Source organism: Hyperolius riggenbachi, chromosome 7, assembly GCF_040937935.1.
Source record: "Hyperolius riggenbachi isolate aHypRig1 chromosome 7, aHypRig1.pri, whole genome shotgun sequence".
Taxonomy (NCBI): Eukaryota; Metazoa; Chordata; class Amphibia; order Anura; family Hyperoliidae; genus Hyperolius; species Hyperolius riggenbachi.
In genome coordinates, this window is record NC_090652.1 from 118739087 (window position 1) to 118756606 (window position 17520).

At 42.5% G+C, this 17520-nt stretch overlaps 1 protein-coding gene across 3 annotated transcripts in view; it reads left to right on the forward strand.

The window, feature by feature from the left end:
- Window positions 1-17520, forward strand: part of LMTK2 (lemur tyrosine kinase 2) — a 212486-nt gene that overhangs the window by 132093 nt on the left and 62873 nt on the right. For all 3 annotated transcript variants that reach the window (XR_011022726.1, XR_011022727.1, XM_068244571.1), the window contains exons 7-8: window positions 3664-3797; window positions 15216-15300. Coding sequence is in view for 1 of the 3 variants with exons in the window: in XM_068244571.1 (XP_068100672.1) it covers window positions 3664-3797; window positions 15216-15300 (219 nt within the window). In the remaining 2 variants the exon portion in view is untranslated. The remainder of the gene's footprint in view (window positions 1-3663; window positions 3798-15215; window positions 15301-17520) is intronic.

A 17520-nucleotide genomic window follows, 5' to 3' on the forward strand; every position in this document is an offset into this window, starting at 1 on the left:
CTTGCATCGCTGGGTACCTGGTTCGAATCCCAGCCAGGTCAACAGCTGCAAGGAGTTTGTATGTTCTCCCCGTGTCTGCGTGTGTTCCCTCTGGGCACTCTGGTTTCCTCCCACATCCCAAAAACATACAGATAAGTTAATTGGCTTCCTCCTAAATTGTCCCTAGATTACAGTACATACACTACACAATACATACATAGACATACTATGGTAGGGACCAGATTGTGAGCTCCTCCGAGGGACAGTTAGTGACAAGACTATATATACTCTGTACAGCACTGCGGAAGATGTCGGCGCTATATAAATACTAAATAATAATGATCATTATTAGAAGCATTGGCGCTTTAATGATTCATGTGAAATTTGGTGTCGTACATTGTTTACTCTGGAAGCTTGTTTGACACAGTTTTGCTAATAAGTTTTTATACCCTGGCAGAATTTGATTTCTTAAAGTGTACCTGGGATGGAATAAAGGAAAGCGTTGATACCTGGGGCTTCCTCCAGCCCCATGAACTCTGTTGCCTCCCTTGCAGTCCTCACCGGTGGCTCTGTCCTTCTGTAATAGCCCCTGGTAATGGGGCTTCAGTCGTAGCGCTCTGTGCATGCGCAGCCGATCGCCAGGAGCATTCTGCGCCTGTACACATAGTTCTGCACATGAGCAGAGTGGCCTGACTGGCACAGGTTCACTTTAACTATTTTTCATAGAATTTGAATGACAAAATCTTTCACTCATAGTTAGTGGTTGACTGAAGCCATTTATTATCCAATATCTGTGTTTAATCCTTATAAATAATAATCGCTGCAATAAGTACCCATATGACCCTGATCAAAAGTTTAAATGCCCTGGTGATTTGGCCTGATGACATGCTCACAACATAAAGAAAAGTAAGCAATGTTATATAAAAATAAATAAATAATAAAATTGATTAAAAAAAATACTAAACACCTAAACACAACCAGATGCCACCAACAGAAAGCTCTGTTGGTGGCAAAAAAGGAAGCAAGGTTAATTTGGGTGCTAACTTGTATGGCTGAGCAATACACTGTTAAAGCTGCAGAGTGCAGAATTGTAAAAAAAAAAAAAAAAAAAAAAAAAAAAAAAAAAGCTTGGTCACTGAAGGGTGTAAGCCTGTGGTCCTCAAGCAGTTAATGTTTATAGTGTATGATCATGAACTGTCCTCAGGACCAAACCTCCAACTAGCTTCAGTCTAGCTGAGTGGAATAGTAAATATGGAAAATGCAAATAAACTATTTCAAAATGCTAATTCAGCAGTGGTTCTGATAAGAGAAAAGTCTATTATAAAAGTTTCAGCATTGAGTTTTGAGTTGTGACTTTTTCATAGCCTGCTATCACTATCCAATGTTTTAGGCTCTGCAAGTCTGCGTGAGGGTTGTTAAGGCAGCATAAAGTTGAATTGGCATCAGAACACTGAGGATATCCTTAATTTTTCTAAGTCCAGCCATAAGAGGAACTGATGCAGTAGTTGTAGAACTGCAGTAATAAAAAGTGATGTCTGAGATAGTTAATTTGGGTTCCACCATAGACCACAATGTGAATTGACCACTGTGGTGCGCCGAGTGATTAAGTTAGGCACTGGTGTTCGGTTGTTATATAGCCATACACCGGCTATTGGCACAGCGTACGGTGGGGTTGATGATTCAATGCTGTGGTTAGACTATTGTATAGCCAGACTTTATATTGGCTGCAGCTCATATATAGCCGTGTAACGTTATTGGAATCGTTATCTGAAGGTGGGAAGGGGGCATATACAGTATGCATCTAAACAGCATTTGCACATTTGGCTCCATCCATGACCACACTCATGTTCTGCATGGCCACACCCAATTTTTGCGCTTCACGACAGAGGGGAGGGGTGCAAAACCTGTCCCTTGGTGCTGAAAACCCTAGCTGCATCTCTAGTTATTGTTGGGCTTAATTATTGGAGGGTAATTATTAAGTGATATTGTTGGAGATTAGCGTTAGGCATAGTTATAGTATGGTTGGTGTTAGGAGAAGGGCAATAGCAGTATGCAAATTCACAACGCAAAGCGGTTATTAGAATATACCATTAATCATGGTAACGACATTCAGAATATCAGCAATACCCGCCACTCAGCATGCTCCTCTCTTAACCCTTTAGCAGCCAAATAAAGTTTGGCTGCTAAAGGGTTAAAAGACAAAAGTAAAAGTTTGGCTGCACTGCCAAGTTTTTCCTGCTGCTTGGGAAGTGTTCCTTCCCCAGCCTGGCAGGCTCGGCAGGGTGTGGCGGCAGGGAGCTCTTATACATACCTGTCTTTCGGCTGGATTGGCTGCTTCTTCCTCCACCATGGCAGTGACGTACTGCCAACATATCTTCTCTTGGTTTTGATCACATGATATGACATTTGATCAGGAGACCATGTCAACGTTACAGTGCCACCCGGTGGTGGAAGACTCTCTTCAATCTCTTCCATCACCCCTCTTCCACCACCGGGTAGCACTGTTACATTAACTCATATCATATCATGTAATCGGGACCCAGAAGGCCTGCTGGAAGTTGAGCCGCCATGGAGGAAGAGAAGCAGCTGTCCAGAACAGGTAACTGTAACTTCTTACTGCCACGCACTCGTTTTGCTGCACTAGGCAACCAAACTAGACATGCCGACAGCTCACAAGCAGCTTTCAATGAAACATTTTGTTTGACGCTGCTATTGGGTTAAATAAATGCGGTTATGTCACCTATTTGACTTCAGTGCATCCCAGATATTTTGGCAGGTAGAGCTGTTCCTATATTGCATGAGATTTCCATTGTGTATTTGGTGTTTTCTCTGGAGTTCCTCTTTAAAGGACAACCGACATGACATGATAGACCTGTGTATGTGTACAGTACCAATCATACAAATAACTAGGCTGTGTTCCTTTTTTTTTCTCTGCCTGAAAAGGTTAAACATCAGGTATGCAAGTGACCGTTTCTGCCCGGGTCAGACTATAGCATAACCCTCACTGATAAGTAATTACAGCCATAAAACACTTTCCTGTCAGTGAATGGCTTCTGAGAGCAGGAAAGAGATAAAACGGGTCAATAATTAATAGATTTGAGCTTTGACATGCTTCACTGAAGGTGTCACTGAGCAAGACAATTAAATAGTTAAAACTTAACTAGATTTAGCTATAAAATGGTGGGATATCTAAAAAAAGTCATTTTTAGGGGACTGAGGGTAGATACAGTTTTTCTCATCAGTTTATTTTCACCTCGGATGTCCTTTAAGGCAGAATGACCACAGCAAGTTGTATTAATACAGATAAGGCTACATCAGCACTGATGCAAGTATCAGGGAGTTTCAGGCCCCCTTTTCTGGCTTTAGAATGGTATATCATGCCAAAGGCTGTTCTTATTTTAATAAGTTTAATAAGGTTAACAGCAAGGGGCTAAATTGTGGAATAAACTGGAGAAAGTGGTAATTAGCCATAAAAGGCAAAGTACACTGCGTGTTGGGGAAGAATTCTTATTTGAGACATGAAACTTGATGAGTTGAAGACTATTAAGCTGTTCAACTTTACTAATAATAACCTTGTTGAGTGATTAGATCTAAGTAATGTATTTAGTTGCTGCTTTTTAAGCATCTCTGAAGTGCAATCAGCAGATGAACAAGCTGATGATGATATGCTGCTTTCCTTTGCAGGGTGACCTGAAGACCTATTTAAGTAATGAGAGGGAGAAGCTGAGCGGTGACACCGAGATCATGCTGCTGCAGCGCATGGCGTGTGAGATTGCTGCTGGACTTGCTGTAATGCACAAACACAATTATATACACTGGTATGTCTACACTATTGTTATGTCTAATATGTCTGTTACTATTGTACAATACTGCCACACAAGATATCAAGAAACTGTGCTGAGCAACAGCAAAGCCATCAAAACCATCGCTCCAAAATGAACATCCAAAAAAAAAGAAGAGGAAATCTATTTGGTTATGACAGAGTAATGAACTAAAGATGTTTAGGATGCTGGGAGTACTCACATATTTGGACTATAATGCATATGTGTTAGTTACGGTATCTGAATTCAGTGCCTAAATAACGTATATAAAACATCCCTACAGCTTATGGGCAGCCTTTGAACTGCTGCAGTTTTATTTTTTACTTTTCAAATATGAAAGTTTGGCCTGTAACTTTATTCTAAGTTGAAAATGTCAAATTGCATCATGATTGGTGTCCGGGACCGGCCCCACGGCAAGCCTGCAGAGTCAGTTCCTGATGGGGGTTTGACCACATCGAGAGGGGGTGCAGCCTTAGGGCCCGTTTTCATTAGAAGCAGCGGGTGTCCTGATCCCAATGCACGGCAATGGAACAGTTTCCATTCCGTGCATTGTGGAACAGTTTCCATTCCGTGCATTGTGTGCGGAGCAATCCGAGAATCTGCAGCATGCTGCAGATTTTCGCACAGCCGCATCCGCCTGCTTGTCTCCTCCATACACTTCCGAATTGGGAGACTGACACGGCCAGCAGCAGAAGTGATGCGATGTGGCGAGGTAGCCGCATTCGCATCACTATCCAAGTGGAAAAAGGCCCTAATCAAAGCTGAACACAAAACTGTTGCCCTCAATAACTCTGCCTTCACTAGCAGCCGTCCACAACGGTACTGCTAGACACTTCGACAATTCCTACTCTGCTGTTGAGCTGCTTGCACTCAGACTGGTGTTTAACGTACTCTGGGTCAGCTGTGAGCTTTAGGCCAGAGTACGAGAACACCACACACACAATGCAATCACACACGGTAGCGATGCACAATCAGCGCATAGGCAGGGAAAGAGGTAGTTGGCACTGCAGTAAGATACAGCTGGAGACGTGGGGGGTTGGCAGGATGGCACACACTCCTCTCACTTTGATGCAATCAGCGTGCTCTGGTCAAAATGTGGTAGCAGCTGTGTATGAAACAAAGGAGGAAGGATCGGCACTGCAAATAGCTTTATTTCGAAAGTGAGGCATAGTCCATATACAAGTGCATGCGAAAGCTAGGCAAATAAAGTGGACATACCGGTGCACGGAGGTGTGACAGTTGCGATGGGTGCTGGGCACTGATAGCCTGACGGCCGTTTCGTGCAAAACTGCGCTTCTATGAAATGAAAAAAGCATTTTTATTACTATTGCTAGTAAATGTATGTGGCAATTAGACGCTCAGTAAACTTTGATAGTTGTCCTTAAAGATGCTCTTCTGCTAGCTGCCGTCCGCTTCAAAAAGCTGATCATTCAAGGATTTACAATCGCAACGGCACCTTCATTGATATGTAAATTGAGTTTGCTGTTTTTCTGCTAGTGTGATTAGTTTTTCTCTGAATTGTATTCGCCAGCCTGTACGATTTTTGGTGCATTTGCGCTTGTATTCAAAGGATCGCAACGCAATCGTGGACAAATCGTGGTATTGGAATTAAAAGGAAGCGTAATGGCGTTTCCTAGTGGAAAAGGACCCTAAGGCTTCTTGCACACCAAGACGTTGTGTTAGGTGGCACGTTAAGGTCGCATAACGTGCACCTAACACAACGTATGGTGCTGCAAAAGCCGACGGTAGAGTGAGCCGCGTTAGGCTGCTCGATGCCCATAATATCTCCCAGAGTGGCGCTGATTGGCCAGCGGGACCACGTGATGCGGAGCGAGACACTCCGCATCACGTGGTCCCGCCGGCCAATCAGCGCCCGCCAGTGCAGTGAATATTAAGTAGCCATGTGCGCGGCTACTGTAGCTGGCTCTCCCCGCCTCCTCCGCCCCCCACTGCGCATGTGCAAACAGTCTAACGCGGCTATAGCCGCTCCAACGCCGTAGCATGCTGCACTTTGCACAGGACGTGCAGCGTTACATGTAACGCAACGTGGGCTGTGTGAACAGCCCACTTGTGTTACATTGCTGTGCGTTGGGGGAGCGTTACAGGCGCACTAACGTGCGCCTGTAACGTCTTGGTGTGCAAGCAGCCTAAAGCTATGTGGGTGCGTCAATACATATATATGAACTACTACAGTGCCTAAAACATTTTTGGTCTTGTCTGAGGTCAGTGTGAGATGATAAATGTGATGCATTGCTGGTCAAACGCAATAGGATTCCTTATCTTGATCTTGAAAGAACTGCTGAAAATAGCAGTTAGTGCTGCAATCAGTTTGATCTATTACATCACTTTGCTTGGTATGAATTCTTTCAGCATCTTGCCTGTCAGAGTGAGCAGATACTTGATCTGTGCTCAGAGAAAGCCCTAGTTGCCATTCTTTACAAATAGCTGACATCTGACACTCGCTAGTGGAGTCCCCTGACCTCTTGGTTCATGAAGACCAACAGTCTGTCTAGACCCAGAGGTGGCTGCCTCTTATAGAGAATGCTCAGCTAGCGGCTAATGCAACAGTTTCTGATTGTATTTTTTATTTTACTTTCATCCTACGATTTCATTTCTTTTTATTGTTGTTTTGTTATGTTTTATAAGTAGTACTGATGCGGTAGAGATATGTAAAATCCCTCTGTAGCCTTCTTACTGTAGATAAAATGTGTAGGTCAGTCATATTGCAGGACCATACGATTTTAAAACTTTTACATTTTTCAAAGTATTTCCTTTTTAGCACACTTGTATGTTTGGTAATAACAATACATGTTGTTTTTATAGGAGAAAGAAATCAAATGTTATGTCCTTGTTTAGTTCCACATGGTCGGACTATCAAAAATTATTAAAACAGCAATGCGACATTTCACTATTGTAATAAACTGGTATCTAGCATTACAACAGTCAGCCGTACCTTTATGCTTTTGATGACTGATGAGCAGGACCTGTTGGAGCCCATCTCATCATTACTAACTTCTACAATAAAAGAAAAACTATTCTTTCACTAGTCACATCAGTAGGTGGAGTTCCATTCAAGTATGACATTTTATGCTAAACCTAAAAACATAAATTGTTTATGAAATAGAGATTATTACAGCGGATACCTGGCAGTTGGATGTGAACTAGAAACATAATTGTGGCTTTGGGAACGCCACTGAGAGGCTAAAAGTGTGTGTGTGTGTGTGTGTGTGTGTGTGTGTGTGTGTGTGTGTGTGTGTGTGTGTGTGTGTGTGTGTGTGTGTGTGTGTGTGTGTGTGTGTGTGTGGTGTGTGTGGTGTGTGTGGTGTGTGTGTGTGTGTGTGTGTGTGCATAGTATGTAGAATATGTATGCATGTACCTGTTTCGTGCATGTGTGTGTAAATTATGCATTGCTACATTTTCTCTGGATACACATTTGTAGAATTAGATAGGAAAAAGGTTTTTAGAATGAGAACTGACACTTCATAAAAGATGCTGCTTATATATTTACACTAAAAGACAGGCCTCTTATTCACAAGCATTCCTTCTACTGCTTACTTGTAGGCTAATTGTCTCTCATCTGTAATGATGCTGATTTATTTATTTTTTGAGGGAATCACTGCAGAACTTTGGTGTACACAATGGTTTTAAAGCAGGAGGATTAGCCATACTATGCCATGGGAAAAAAACACCTATATAAGTAGAGAAATATTTGATCTACTTACATAACACATGTATTGTACTGTCCACTTTTTGATTTCAGTGAATTTTTATATAGTAAATGAAGAGAATTCTGTTCCTGGTGGGAACCATGTCTTTTGCCCACAGTTTGAGTCTAAATACTGATGTATTTTCTTCCTTTAACTTTTTTTCTTTTCTCCTCCAATCCCTGAGTCAGCTCAGCCATGCTTGTGAACATAAGTGAGCAGATGATCTTGTTTCAGCTAGGCAGGGAAATAAAGGGAAGAGGAGGAATATATTATAGATAAAAAGAACCCCCATCATGCAACTGAATGGCAATGGCTATTAAAGGGCCAGTGCTCATAAGGTATGTGATAACTCCAAACCATAACAGCAGAAAAAGTTTTGAATGCAGGATTAGCATCTTTATCACTTAATACACTCAGACCAGTTGCTGTTGAAATTTGATTTTTATGGTGACATTACCGCTTTAAACTGTATGCTCTAAAAAGCTGATGAGGGCAGCGGACAAGATGTATGTCCTGCTTTTGCATGCTAGGCTTGCATAGGCGTATGGCTATGCAGAGTACATGCTGTACAAGGAAAGGAGATCGCCTTTCACAACTCTCATGAATTGTCCAGTGTCATCTGTTATGTGTGTATTGATGAGTGAACACTTTAGACAGCAGGCTCAGTTTGCAGTCATCATTTTGAAACCAGTCTTAAGAGGCGTGTGTGTAACAGGAAGGTAGGGCCAAAGCTATCACTTCATATTGCAGGATACAGATCATTTACGTAAGGATTGTAAATGTGCAGTAAAAATAATCCCAAGCTCAACTTTTCAAAGCAGAACTACATATAAACTTTCCTCTGTTTATTTACGCTAGTTACACCATTGTAGCTTAGAACAGAATTCTCTTAAAGCAGTAGGATCTGCCATTCTATGCCAGGAAAAAAATATATGGTTAAATGCTCTACTTACATAACACACATTGTACTGTCCACATTTTGATTTGTTAATTTTATATAGTAAATGAAGAGAATCACAGAAAGATAGCCCGGTCCTTAAGTGGTTAAAGGGAACCTAAACCGAGAAGGATATGGATTTTTCCTTTTAAAATAATACCAGTTGCCTGACTCTACTGCTGATCCTGTGTCTCTAATACTTTTAGCCACAACCCCTCAACAAGCATGCAGATCAGGTGCTCTGACTGAAGTCAGACTGGATTAGCTGCATGCTTGCTCCAGGTGTGTGATTCGGCCACTACTGCAGCCAAAGAGATCAGCAGGACATCCAGGCAATTGGTATTGTTTAAAAGGAAACATCCATATCCTTCTCAGTTAAAGGGGCACTACAGTGAAAAACTGTAACATTTTTAATGTGTGTAAACATATACAAATAAGTACATTTTTTCCAGAGTAAAATGAGCCATAAATTTTCTCCTATGTTGCTGTCACTTACAGTAGGTAGTAGAAATCTGACAAAAGTGACCGGTTTTGGACTAGTCCATCTCTATAGGGGATTCTCAGGGATATATTTATTTTCAAAAACACTTAGTGAATGGAAGTTGCTCTGTCCAACTGCCAAAAAACTTTATAGGGAGCAGGGAAGCTGGTCAGCATCATTGTTTAAATCCTTTTTCGGGAATATCTTTATAAAGAATAACAGCCTTGCTGAGAATCCCCTATGAAGAGATGGACTAGTCCAAAACCTGTCACTTCTGTGAGATTTCTGCTGCCTACTGTAAGTCATTTTACTCTGGAAAAAATGTACTACTTATTTGTATATCTTTGCACATATTTTAAATTTTACAGTTTTTCACTGTAGTGCCCCTTTAAGGTTCCCTTTAAAGTTCCTGCCCAGGCTCCCTTTTTTAATATATATGATGATACATTTCTATCAGCCATGCACAAAGCCTTTTTCACTACACATCTACATTTCTCTGTACATATCTCTGTAACTTATTTAAAGTGTAACTTTCGGGCATAAAATAAAAAATCCTTTATTTTTATCTGGTAAACAAGTAATAAGGATGCTAATCAGGCAATCCAAAAGTTAAAATCACTATTACTTTTCTTGTTGACAAATTATCATTCCCCAGTTTACCTGACTCTTATTTGGTATACAGAAAATTTGGTACACAAGAGAAGTTGCAGGGCATGCTGGGTTGTCTTTGTGCTTCTCTACTTCCCTGCAGACCTAACTAATGCAGCCTGATTGGCTTTCCCTCCTGTTTTCCCCTCCCACACCTCTGTTCCTCTCTGATTGGCCAATATTTCTCATGCTGAAACAATGCACTTTCTATAGTGAAGGGCGGGCAAATCAGGCAGGGGAGACTAAGGGCGGATATTTCATCACGACTTGCTTCACAATAGCCACAGTAAATATGGACACTGTCTAGAATAGGATTCTCTACTTTTTCTTTATAAAATTCACAGGAATCATAACGTGGACAGTGCAATACATATGTTATGTAAGTAGAGCAAGTATTTATCTACTTATATATATTTTTTTTCCTGAGATAGTATGGCTGACAGCTCCTCTTTAAAGCAAACCTGTGAGGGAGAAAGGGTAAAAATATAAACGCATGCTTCAGTAGTAGGACGTCTCTGGATGGTCCAGAGGCTTCCTTAAGCCCACCGCTGCTGCCGCCACCCAGGACCCTCTTCTGCTGGCCGGACTCCTGAGTTTCTCTATACTGGACATTCACAAGTACACTCCAAACATGCCCAGTAGAACAAAGCACTTGTGCACGGAGGGAACAGGCCACGAGAAGCTTATTCATCAAACTCTTATTGAATAGGTTTAGAGTGATCCAGCAGTGGAATGGTGGCATGTAAGATGATAAAGGTAAGTATCTATCTTTTAATTAAAGAGGAACTTCAGTCTAAACAAACATATTGTTATTAAGTTACATTAGTTATGTTAATTAAATAGATCGGTAATATAATCTCTTACCCACCTTGTTTTAAAAGAACAGGCAAAGGTTTGTGACTTCATGAGGGCAGCCATCTTTTTGGTTGAAAGGAGGTGACAGGGAGCATGAGATACAGTTCCAACTGTCCTGTGTCTTGATCACCTCTCCCAGCTGCTAGGCAATGAGAACATCAGAAATCCCATCATGCTTTGCACAGCATCAGGGGAAAAATGCCTGGGCAGTTTTCTTTGATGGGGCGGAGCTTAGCTTCTAAGCAGCTAAAAATTAGGCATAAGTATGAAAAACAAAGTTCTGATGCTGTGAACCTGTTAAAGAAACACCAAGCCTTTTCAGTGCTGCCGAGTAGATTTTTAGTCTGGAGGTCCACTTTAAAATGTAGTTTCAGGTACTCCTTAAACTACCCTTTTCTGGCTAGCCCGTTGCTCAATTTCTCCTTTAAATTACAGAGCAGTTCTGTTTAGACCTCTGTCCAGTTCCTCCCATACATCACCTCACAGAGGAGGTAGTTGGAGTGGAGCTGGGAGAGATCAGTAGCCAGTCTCACTGTACAAATCACCTGACCACAGTACCGGTTTCCTCTCCTTTTTTTCAACTCTTTTTGTGCATAAGAACTGCAGTACTGCAACCGAACAGATCTTGTTTTTTGTTTTTTAAACCAAAAATGGCTTTTTTGCACCCTATTCCACGGAGGGCAGACTTAGGCTGGTTTCACAGTGGGACGTTACAGGCGCACGTTAGAGCAGCCTGTAATGCACCCCAACGCACAGCAATGAAAAATCAATCGGCTGTTCACAGTGCCCATGTTGCGTTACATTGTAACGCAGCACGTCTATATAACGTACTGCATGCAGTACTTTACGACTGTTTGCACATGCTCAGTAGGGTTTTTTTTTTTCATTTTAGGGGAGGAGAGGAGGCGGGGAGAGGCCGCTACGTAGCCAGGCACATGGCTACTTATTATTCACTGCACTTGCAGTGTTTACATCCTGGAGCGGCCGCGGATTGGCCGGCGGGACCACGTGATGCGGAGACCTCTGCTCACGTGGTCTCCGCAGTGCCTCCGACAGAGCAGGCGCACCAAGAGCTGCTTGTAACGCGGCTCTTGGTAGCGTCCTGCTCCAACACCACCAGGCGTTGCGTTAGGGGCACATTATGTGCCCTATAACGTCCCCTAAACGCAACGTCCTGGTGTTTAAGTAGCCTAAAGCTAAGACTTTTTTCTTAGTTTTCGCTAAAATGGAAAAGTATTAGACTATCTGCCTCATTGCTTCTAGTGTCTGTATCTCAGATTTGGAAATTTTCTTTCCCATGCATGACAAAATGAAACTGGAATTTTAATCCATGATGTACCATGTATCCTCGGATATGTCAACCTTGTGTATAAGTCGACCCCAATATTTGACCCTCTTAAGCTGGAATTACTTAATGACTGAAATATAAGTCTATCCAGCAAAGTTAATGGCTGCACTTGAGGACCCATAGGACTAAACCAGGAGGGGTTAATGGCTGTACTGTACTACCGAAAGTATAGCAGCGGTCAACCCCTCCTGACCCTTAAGTGCAGCCAATAACTTCTCCAAGTCCCCACATGCAGCCATTAACAATCTTGGGCCCCAAGTCCAGCCCTACTCCCTCTCCTTAGTAAGTAGGGAGGCCAACCTCTTCCCCTCCCCCCCCCCCATTTGGCAGAGGCATGTGCCATGATGTTTGGCAGTGGTTGGTGGGTGTGCCATGTTTGGCAGGGACTGGTATTGGTGGATGTGCCATGTTTGACAGGGTCTGGTATTGGTGGATGTGCCATAGTGTTTGGCAGCTGCTGCTGCTGTTGGTGGATGTGCCATGGTGTTTGTCAGTGACTAGTATTGGATGTATGGATGTAAAAAAAAAAAAAAACCTTGCTTAAGTACACATGCTATGTGTGAACCAGGTGTGCAAACCTTTTGTATTTAAATTGTGTTCTAAATGGTATTGGTGGGTGTGCCATGGGGTTTGTCAGTGACTGGTATTGGTGGGTGTGCCATGGGGTTTGTCAGTGACTGGTATTGGTGGGTGTGCATAGTGTTTGGCAGTGACTGGTATAGGTGGCTGTGTCATGGTGTTTGGCAGCGACAGGTTTTGGTAGGTGTACCATGGTGTTTGGAAGTGACTGGAATTGGTGGGTGTGCCATGGTGTTTGGCAGCATCTGGTATTGGAGAGTGTGAAATGGTGTTTGGCTGTTACTGGTGTTGGTGGATGGGCCATGGTGTTTGGCTGTGAGTGATAATGTTGAATGAGTCCTGATGTTTGGAATGGATATTGGTTAATTGTATTTGGCAATGGGTTGATATTGGTGAATATTTTGTGGTGTATTACATTGGGTGATATTTGTGAGGCCTGGTATTTTACGGTGGCTGTATCCATGAATGTATCATATTTTTTTGTGATTTTGTGATTTGCATGCAATCTGATTGCAAAACTCTGCTAGTGAAAGTGCCCAAAATGTGTGTTGGTGTTTGCACTGTTCAATGACTTATTGTGTTTGGCATTGGATGATAATAGTGAATGGGTCATGGTGTTTGGCAATTGTGAATATGCCAAGGTGTTCAGTATTTCCTAATAATGGTGTATGTGCCATGCTCTGTTTTGGTGAATGTATTGTGAATGTGTTAGTATTGATAAATGTGCCGGGTTTATCAGGAACTCTGGTAAGCAATGGCCGGCTTTACACAGCAGAGAGGAAATGTTTACTTCTGGTAACAATATCCTGATGCTGTCTGAGTTATAGGCAAATCTCCAGCATCAGTGATTTTGTTGCTGGTGGTAAATGAAAGCAGCTGAGTCACCTCTCTGGACTTCTGTAATTCTTTCTTTGTTCAACAGTCAGCTTTTGTGTTTAGTCATCACAAGGTTCTGACATTGCTTTGTTTGTTTGTTCGGGTTGAACATAAGTGCAAATAGTTTTGGAAGATGTCCACACATTTTAATGTGCTCAATTATGTGTATTGCTTTATGTAAGTTTCCTTTTCATTTATTTTTTTACTTATTATGAATGGACCTGGCCCGTGAATGGCGTCGTGTCCATTTATTACAGGCACTGCGATTGGCTCAGGGAATACTTGCTCCCCTTCACCAATCGCTGCCTTGTAAAAGCGAATACGCATTCAGTTAGAGTTAACCAGCTTCTATATCTGGATGACTTTAGATGTCTAGATAGAATGAATTGGTTAACTTGCTCTCAGCTTTTCTGTATTTTGTCTGAATGCTTTTCAACTTGGTGGCTTGTTTTGCTGAAGTGGCTAGATTGGCACTTCCTGTGTATCTGTGTTTGTTCAATAGCTTAAAAGGATAAATATCACACCTGAATGCACTGCTGGCTTTTCTGTTTGTTTTCAGCTTAGCATGCCTAATATATCCTCTGAGCAAAAAGGAGACTGTATTGGTAGGAAGGTTGGAAATACCGTAATCTGTGACTATTTGGGCTCCTCTTTTCCCCCTTGCAAAGCATGGTGAGGCTGTGTAAATCTATTTCCCTGCTCTAGTTGGGTCTCCTCTTTCTCCCTCTTGGCAACACCTTGCTCTATGCTGCCCTTTTCTGGCTCCCAATCGCATGCATCGGGAGCCAGGCACACAGCAGAGAGTGTCGCCAGCAAAGTGAGTGTTTGCTGGGTGGCCCAGAGGGGTATAGTTAAGCCCCTGACTCAATGTCAGTGCTGGTGAATTTAGTGCAAATACCAAATAATGGCAATATTAGTAATGTGATTACCAATACTTTGCCATTTATGGTTTTTGATGCTGTTGTCAGCACATCTGTCCCTTCGCTCGCCTAACTCTAATTGTTCCTCTTAAAGTGCATCTGAGCTCAGAACTTCCTCTCTGCTCTAAAATATTAGGGACAATATGAAAACAATGGAGAAAAATTATTTGTAACGATGCACAGAAATTAAAGAGTTTGTTGGCTTTGGAAGGCGATTGCCAGTGGTTTTTATTTTTGATTTGGTGAAAGCTGAAGACTCCAGAAGCCGCATGCAGCTTCTGAAAAAAGTCGATCAACCGCAATGCTTTTGAAAATGATAGTCAGCGCTGTCAAACACAAATGCAAACATTACAACCTATTGGAAGCAGTAAAAACTCAATTAAATGAGTAGTCTGTGTGAACCTGCCCAGGGTTACAGCTCCCTCCGGAGGACGGACAGAGAATTGCAGCGCTGGATCCCAGGGAGGTAAGTGCAGGTGCTGCTGCAGATATCTCTGCGGTGTGTTTTTTTTCTTCCTGGTTTTAGGGCCTAAAAGCATGCAAAACAATTGCACCACTTAGACACTAAGGGTCTTTTTCCACTATGGCGAATTCATGTGCATTAGCCGCACGCGAATTCGCATACGCAGTGCATTTCAAAGTGCCTGTTTCCATTACAGGCCCAATCGCTTCTCCCCGCAGCTGAAATAAAAACTGTCCGCCTATGTAACAATTTTCTTCGTGGTTTACTTGTTTTAGAAAGTATCCGGAAATAATCATACCGCCAGGGGGTTTAAGCTGCTATTGCCAGTGATGATACCAGTACTAAGCACCATCTGACATCACACCACCCAGTGTTGTTGTTTCCTCACACCAACGCTTTCTGTTTCATGAATAGAAAATGTTATAAATTCTAGCGGCCAATGACAAAACTGCTTTCGGTGAGACTGAAAAATAAGCTGGAGTGTTTATTATTTTGGAAGCCTTTTATTTCAGAATTATTCTGCAGGACTCAATTTTACATTGTGCTGAGTTCTGTTACTGTTCATCCAAACTTCCTGTTCATCAGTATTTTTGTTTTGCAGCGATCTGGCCTTGCGGAATTGTTTTGTGACGTCTGACCTATCAGTGAAAATAGGAGACTATGGCATTGGATTTAGTAGGTATAAGGTAAGATCATGTCTTTTTTGTTTTCAAGGTTGGTTAGAGATGAATTATTTTCTCTAATAACCCAGCCCTCTTAAACAAGTATCTAAATACCATCTTTCCCTTAAAATAAGACCTCCCCCTAAAATAAGACCTATCTTATATTTCAAGCATGCTTGAAATATGACATCCCCCAAAAATTAGACCTAGCTGCGCTACCTGCTCCCCATCTCCCCTCACTCCACCACTGCAGTGGCCGATTTAACTCCCTGCTTCTGCCCCTCTCCTCCAGATAGTTGCATCTCCCTGCGGGCTGTGGCTGACGCTGTGCATAATTCAGATCTTACATCCGCAGTGAAGTCAGTTAATATTGAACATGAACAGAGCCCATGTACAGGAAATGATCTCTGTTTACTTCCTGCAGAGGGCAGCGCTGTTACTGTGCAACTCTGGCTGCATTCACTACTGATCGGTGAGGCTCTGCAGCCCGGAGCCTGGGCTGAATTATGCACAGCGCTAGCCGCAGCCTGCGGTGGGATCAGAGTTTCTGGAGGAGAGGGGCAGAAGCAGAGATGGTAAACTATACCTGGGGGGGATCTGGATATATATGTGGGGGGAGGGGGATCTGGCTACACCGACAAATACAAGACCTCCCCGTAATTAAGCCCTAGCACATATTTTTTTTTTTTATGTTTACTTTTTTTTTTAAAGATTCTTTTTATTTTCCAAAGAAAAAAAAAAATATAATAATAACATAGAAAAGTTACATGTACAAAGGACATAAGTGTCATGTATATCGTATCATTACACCCAGAAGGACACAAGAATATGAATATCTGTGGAGAGTCCAATGGTTACTTAATATAAGCGTACATGTAAGTCCATCATCTGGGGTAGCTCTGTAGGCTGGAAAAAAACAACAACATACATACATGTTTGATATAGAAGGAGGGAGCTGCCTAATTGATAATTACAGTTTATAAGAGACTAGTCATCAGTCTAATGCAGCAAGTCTGTTGAAAGATTCTAGAGGACCGGTTTTCCTGGGCCCAGAGGGATCATACACCAGGAAGACCAAATTTGCTGATGTTTTGCAGACTTCTGCTACATAGACAGACCCCCTCCCTCCACAACCTATTATTATATGACCAAGACAGGCATGAGAAAGAAAAAAGTAGGAAAAAGACTAAGGTTGCGGTCGGACATGACGAGGACCCAGGACAGGCCAAGGGAGGCGCCCCCACACAAACAAGCAGTCTCCCAGCACCAGGGGAAAAGACAAAGACTAGGGAAAACCTCCAGCTCTATCCCACCAAGACCGATCCCAATCCGATTAACCACTCATAAGTGAGCGATATCGTTGCGTTTCTTTAAATTCAAACCAGCCAAACCAGGTTTTCCAATATTGCTCATGCCTATCGTGTATTGTTGCAGTTAAATCTTCCATTTGTTGTGTCTGCCCCATCAAACCGAGCCATTCTCTAATTGTAGGTGGTTGCACTGATTTCCAGTGCCTAGCAACTAATGCTCTAGCCGCATTAACCAAATGTCTTGTTAAGGTTTTCTTATATCTTCTGATTGACCACGTGTTATGATGGAGCAGAAAGAAAGCCGGGCTATCAGGGGGAAGGAAATCAGTCAATTCATGCATGATACTTCTAACCTCAGACCAGAATTGAGCGAGCTTAGAGCAGTGCCAGAATATGTGAAGTAGAGTCCCTATTTCCTGCCCACATCTCCAGCAGAGATTGGAAGAGTTAGGGAACATGGAGTGCAGTCGGGTTGGGGTTAGATACCACCTGGTTAGGATTTTGTATCCAGATTCCTGAGACCTGGAGGAGATAGATGATTTATGAGCAAATACCAAAATTTTGTCCCATTGTTTGTCAGTAAATGTGGTCCCCAGATCTTGTTCCCAATTATTCCGGAATGTGGCCGAAGGGGCGTGAGGGTCGTTTAATAAAGAATACATTAATGAAATCATTCCTTTTATCTGGCCCTCATTAAAGCATGTTCGCTCAAAAATGGTAAGGGGTCTTGTAAAGCTAGATTTGGAACCTTGGGATAGGATGAAATGTCTAAATTGTACCCAGCTCCAGTGGTCTAAATTCTGTGTGCCCAAGGTTTGTTCCAGTGCCTGAAGGGGTGCCCAGTCTCCATTAGCAAGCAGATGATGAGCACGTAGAGTCAGTTCTCCTCTCCAGGATGAGTAGCTCCCGGAGGGGAGGCCCGGTGGGAAGGAGG